Below are 6,316 nucleotides of genomic sequence, written 5' to 3'. Positions count from 1 at the left end.
GGTCCTAACATTAGTAGAGATAACGAAAAAGAGTGGCATTATCAATTATCAGGAGAAACAAAAGGACCCATAAGCTTTCATGAGCTAAAAAATCTCTGGGCCGCTGATTCATTGAACGCGAAAACTAAATGTTGGGCTATGGGTATGGACGGATGGAGGACCGTACAAAATGTGTCTCAACTAAAATGGGTTTTGCTTGCTAAGGGTACTTCTGTCTTAAATGAAGGCGATCTTGGTGCTACAATTCTTAATATTTTAATTAAAATGTGCGAGCATTATCCCAGTAGGTTGGTGTTTTTATTTTAATTTCATTTTTAACGACTCTAATAAATTTCGTATTTTTCATTATTATTTAAACAATTTTTTAGAGATATCGATGATGCTATTATTCGTCCTCTACCAAGAGTAAAAAAAATTCTTTCGGATTCCACATGTTTGTTACACATTGTGCAGTTACTTTTAACTTTTGATCCTGTGATAGTAGAAAAAGTAGCTATCCTATTGTATCTAGTCATGAAAGACAATTCTCAAATTACAACAATATATTTAACTGGAGTTTTTTATTTTATCCTAATGTACAATGGTTCTAATGTTTTACCGATAGCTAGATTTCTAAAGCTCACGCATATGGTTCAAGCTGTAAAAAATGATGATGTGAGTAAAGAATTTTCCTTAATAATTAAATTCAAACTATAATTATTTATGTTTTTTTTTTTTTTTTAATTAATCTAATAAAAATGTTCTACATCCAACTTTTATTTTTCATTATTGTTTTTTTTAATTTTTGTAAATTTTAAAATAAATAATTACTCTTTGTACTTTAAAATAAAAAAGTTAGTGTGTGCTATTTTAGTTTTTTTGTATTTTAGCCGTCTGCATCAGAAATTTTGCAACGCAGTATTTTGGGACCTTTACTTCCGGAAGCTATGTTGAGCTACTTAGAAAATCACGGTCCAGAAAAATTTGCCCAAATTTTTTTGGGGGAATTCGACACTCCTGAAGTTATTTGGAATAGAGAAATGAGACAACTGCTGATTCAAAAATTAGCAATGCACGTTGCTGATTTTAGCCCTCGACTTAGAAGTAACACTCGGGCTCCTTATCAATATTGTACCATACCTGCTATACGGTACCCTCAATTAGAAAACGAATTATTTTGCAATATATTTTATTTACGTCATTTATGCGACAATGTTAGGTATTTTGATTTTTCACTGTTGATCTTCTACGTTCTTTTTATTAACTATTTCTTGTTCGTTTAAAAAAAAAAAAAATTAAGTTTTATAAATCTATATTTAAACTTAAACATATTATTCTACTCAAACTTGATTTTGCCTTTCTGGATTTCCAAATTATTTCGAAGAATTGAAAATAATATTTTATTTTAAAAAATAAAGTTTAGTTATATGTTGTTAATATTGAATAATTTATGATAATTATTTTATGATTTATATTTTTTTAATATACTTTTTTTATTAAATTTAGGTTTCCCAACTGGCCTATAAAAGAACCAGTAAAACTATTAAAAGATGTTCTAGACACTTGGAAAAATGAAGTTGAAAAAAAACCCCCAGTCATGTCACTCGATGATGCGTACGAGATCTTAGGATTATCGAAGGGAATATGCCACGAGGAATCTAAAGTCCGAAAAGCTTACTATCGATTAGCTCAAATGTTTCACCCTGATAAAAATCCAGAAGGACGAAGTAATTTTGAAAAGGTTACACAGGCCTACGAATTTTTGTGCAGTAGAAGCTCTTGGTGCGGAGTAGGACCAAATCCTGATAATATTGTGTTAGTTCTTAAAACTCAAACTATACTATTCGATAGATATTCAGCAGGTAATTTATTCAGTTAACATGTGAATTTTTTTGTTACGGTTTGTCTAATTTACATTAAATATATTCCCTTAGAGCTCGAGCCATATAAATACGCTGGATATCCTCAGTTGATTAAAACAATACAATTGGAAACTTCAGATGATAATTTGTTTTCAAAGTCGTCACCCTTACTTTCCGCGGCAAGCGAATTAGCCTATCATACGGTCCGATGTTCATCTCTTAACGCTGAAGAATTAAGACGAGAACGGGGTCTCGATGTTCTCTTAGATGCTTATTCTAGATGCGTATCCGTTTTAAGTAAATCGTCAAAGCCGAATGAAGTTGCAGTTCAAGTATGTACTCATATAACTCGATGCTACAGCGTTGCAGGACGTTTTCAAGCCTGTCGAGATAAAATGGTCGAGATGCCCCAATTAATCAAAGATCTTTGTAGAATCTTACATTTTAAGGTATTTTTTTAATATATGATCACATTTTGACAAATATCAGTTATAAATTCTTAATAATAATAATAATTTTTTTTTTTTTTTTTAGCATCTCACAAAGTTATGCCTGGCTGCTACCGAATGCGTGGGATCATTGGCTGTAGACAGTATTTTACAAATGCAATTATTGCAAGCAGGATGTTTATGGCATCTTTTATTATTTATGTTCAATTATGATTATACTCTCGAGGAAGGAGGAGTCGAAAGAACGGAAGATGCTAATCAACAGGTAATATAATGTTCACTACAAATACGCTGTTGATTTTAATGTAAATATATGCTTATTTTATCTACATATTAATGACTACACTTTTAATATTTAATGTGTTAATTTTTAAATTTTTTTCTCATGACAGTTTTTTTATTAAATACGTATAATTAAAATTAAAAAAAAATTAGTTTTTAAAATTGAACTTTAATTTTAGGAAGTTGCAAATAAATTGGCTAAGTTAGCTATATTCGCGTGTGCCAGAATGGGAGGGTACTTAAAAGATGAATTTGAATCTCCTCAAAATGAATTGGCTAGAAAAACGTTTGAAAATTTGATAACTCCTTATGTAGCTCGACAGTTAGCTAATAATAATCCGGAAAAGGTTGTTTTTTTTTTTTTTTGTACAAAGGGTTTTTTTCCACCAAACATATGTTAATTTTTTTTTTTTTTTCTATTTAAAAAACTCTTAGGTATTAAAACTATTAAACAGCAATTCACAAAATCCATATCTTTTATGGGATAATAGTACTAGAGCTCAACTATTGGAATATTTAGAAGATCGAGCAACGAACAAACTTAATTTCGAGTGTTCTGATGTATCCTGTGGATCTGATTTTATGTGCACGTCTTATTTAAATGAGCTTAAAGTGGGAGATATTTATTTAAGAATTTACAACGAACAAAGTAATTTTCCACTAGACGTAAGTATTTTTTTACAATTTTACAAAAAAAATATATATATATATATTATGAAAAAATACGATTTTTTTCATTAAATTAACCAATTTATATTTTCTATAGGAGTACTCATTTATTATTTTATCTGGTAAATCATTGTTATTGTTTCAAAATAATGAGATTTAAAATTTATTTGTATTGTTTTTTTTTTTTTTTAAATTCGGTAATAAAATCAAAAATGAATGACGCGTTTTAGAAAAAAAAAATTATTAGTTTCTAATATTAAATAATTTTGTAATTATATAGAACTTATTAATTTGTAAGTTAAAATTTAAATGAAAAATATGTGATTTTAAGGGATTTATTTCGTTTCAGGATCCTAAAAAATTTGTTATTGATCTTTTAATTTTCCTCAAAGGAAAATATTATGAGTTAAAAAAAGCCAAAGGTTCACTAATTTCTGAAAATGAAGAATGTGTTAAACAATCAGTTACGGCACTTACATCTTTAAAAAATGTGATAATTAATAATGCTGGTAAAAATTTTTGTGATTTAAATATAAAAATGTTGACCGAAAATATATATATATATATATAAAATATTTTTATTTTAGGTGTTGAGGTGCATTGTATTGGTAATTATAAGCTTTTATTTTCCCTTTTGAATATTGATGATTTTCCAGTAGTACAAAAATGTACCATTGATGTAATTTATTGCACAACAAAAAATCACGACTGTGTAAAAGATATAGGATCTTCTCAAATATTGGGACATTTATTAATTCTATTGTTTACAATATCCGACACAGATTCACAATTAATTGTTTTAAATGTATTATATGATTTAATGTCAACTACTACGTTAGTCAAAGAGGCAATTATTAAAGGTAGTGTATTATAATATCATTTTATTTAAATTTCATTGCCCTTTATTGGTGTACGAATAAAATGGTTTTGATTTTTTACAGGAGGACTCCTATACGTATTGCATATTTTTTGCAATTCTTCTCATATCGATCTTCGAGAAAAATCCGCTGAAATCATTACTAGGATGGCTGCCGATAAACTTGTGGGACCAAAGGCTCGATTACTTGTTAGTCGTATTTTGCCACCGATATTCTTGGATGCCATGAAAGAATCCACCCAGGCAGCCATTCACATGTTTGACGGTAATCACGAAAATCCGGAATTAATTTGGGATGCGGAATTAAGGAAAACAATTTCATCTTTTGTTTGTTCCCTTTACCAAAAGTAAAAAGCTCATCATATCTTAATTTATTAATCATTTTTATCGTCATATAAAAATTAATAAAATAAATTTGTAGTTTTTTCGAGATGCAAAAGCAAAATTTAAATGCTGAGTGGACTCCACCCGACGATAAAACTCTTTCAACTATTTGTCCGAACGAAATTGTAGTTGCTGGAATTTATCTCCGCCTTTTTGTTGCCAACCCTGGTTGGACTGTACGTAGACCGAAAGAATTTTTAATTGAACTAATGGATACGTGTTTGTTACTCATGAGTAAAGAAAAACCTGATGTAAGTCTCTTATATTTTATTTTTAAATATTTGAAAACTGTCACATTTTAAAAGTGTAATTTTCACCTTTATTTTTTTCTAGTGAATTTAACGTGAAATTGACTCAAGATAAATCAAATACGTGTTGCTTATTTTATGTACATCTTTTAACTTTTTTTTTTTTTTTTTTTTTGGTGCACATCATGCTGACTACAAAGCAAGGTCTAAAACAATTATTTAAAATGTAATTTTTGGCTTATTCGGTAGGTAAACGTGTTAGAACTTTCTACCAATGCCCTGGTCGCTCTTTTACAAGCTCAGCCAGCTTTAAGTGGTCTTATTCCATCTCTTGGTCACGTTCCTCGATTGCTTCAACAAATGACACAACTGAAATCTAGTGCTACTTCCAGAGCCGTTGTTTTAATTTTACATCAACTTGCTCTCAATGAAGTAATTTTTAAAATAAGCTTTATTTATAAATTAATATTTATAGAAAGCTTATTTGTAAATTTTTTTTTTTTTTTTTTTTTTAGGAATGTGTTTTAGCTATTGGGCAAACGGATTGCATTTTGCCATTAAAAAAGGCTATGCAGACACGAAAGGATATTCTTGGAGTCGCTTGTGAAGCTTTAAATCGACTTTTTTCAATCAATAGTAATCAGTTAGTAAGGCAAGCATTAGAATCGGATTTAGTCTCTTATTTGCTAGAACTATTAGATAGCAATTTGGAAGTTGAAAATCCTGCAATGACGAAAGCTCAAATCGTTAAAGCTCTTAAAGCAATGGCAAAAAGTGTTCTGTACGGAGAACGTGTGTTAAACATATTGGAAAAATCACGAGTGTGGGCTGAATACAAGGATCAAAAACATGATCTTTTCATAACAAATACAACACATGGCGGTTATTTAACAGGTTTGTGTTGTTTACATTTCACTCGAGTAATTTTATTTGAGGTATTTATTTTACACCTTGACTATAAACCTTACCTTATAGTACAACGTTTTAATTGATTTTTGTTGTTGTGAAAAATTTGAAAAAAAAAATACTAGTACATTTTCTGATTAATAAGGAGTTTAAATTTAAAAAATTAATATTAAATAATTGTTATTAATTCAAAGAAGTTCACAAACAGATTACATGGTGTTTATTATTTAGGTGGCGTTTCTACCACTGCTGGTTATTTAACTCAAAGTCCAACTACCCTTATTTCTGAAGGACCTCCTCCAGTCGACAAAGAAGACTGTATACCTAATAAATCCGTTTTCTTAGATTGAAAAAAATATGGAAACAGTTAAAATTTCTAGTAAGTTAATTTTTTAAAATAAACACGAGGGAAAAAAACAATCATATATATATATATATATATATATATATATATATATATATATATATATATATGTGCATTTTTGGTAATAAATTTAAAAAAAAAAAATTTCAGATGTGCAAACGTCAATGATGTTATGTATTTATACAAACACACACAAAAAAAAAAATATATATATATATATACATAAATACAATTATATATATACAAGATATAAGAAATGTTAAACATATATTAAAACAATATATTTAATTTTTTAA

General features: G+C 28.5%; 1 protein-coding gene across 1 annotated transcript in view; it reads left to right on the top strand.

Moving 5' to 3' along the window:
- Window positions 1-6,006, top strand: part of Phum_PHUM377900 (uncharacterized protein) — a gene marked incomplete at both ends in the record, with an annotated part of 7,440 nt that extends 1,434 nt beyond the window's left edge. Inside the window, 15 exons of the mRNA XM_002428329.1 lie at window positions 15-287; window positions 369-654; window positions 870-1,198; window positions 1,486-1,841; window positions 1,914-2,290; window positions 2,376-2,555; window positions 2,752-2,919; window positions 3,008-3,238; window positions 3,591-3,750; window positions 3,829-4,101; window positions 4,183-4,465; window positions 4,540-4,753; window positions 5,000-5,182; window positions 5,266-5,644; window positions 5,888-6,006. Of these exons, the coding sequence (XP_002428374.1) occupies window positions 15-287; window positions 369-654; window positions 870-1,198; window positions 1,486-1,841; window positions 1,914-2,290; window positions 2,376-2,555; window positions 2,752-2,919; window positions 3,008-3,238; window positions 3,591-3,750; window positions 3,829-4,101; window positions 4,183-4,465; window positions 4,540-4,753; window positions 5,000-5,182; window positions 5,266-5,644; window positions 5,888-6,006 (3,811 nt within the window). The remainder of the gene's footprint in view (window positions 1-14; window positions 288-368; window positions 655-869; window positions 1,199-1,485; window positions 1,842-1,913; window positions 2,291-2,375; window positions 2,556-2,751; window positions 2,920-3,007; window positions 3,239-3,590; window positions 3,751-3,828; window positions 4,102-4,182; window positions 4,466-4,539; window positions 4,754-4,999; window positions 5,183-5,265; window positions 5,645-5,887) is intronic.
- Window positions 6,007-6,316: the final 310 nt, after the last annotated feature.

This window comes from Pediculus humanus, genomic scaffold (genome assembly GCF_000006295.1).
Source record: "Pediculus humanus corporis 1103172107855 genomic scaffold, whole genome shotgun sequence".
In the NCBI taxonomy this organism is placed as follows: Eukaryota; Metazoa; Arthropoda; class Insecta; order Psocodea; family Pediculidae; genus Pediculus; species Pediculus humanus.
This window is presented reverse-complemented; position numbering and strand designations above follow the sequence as displayed.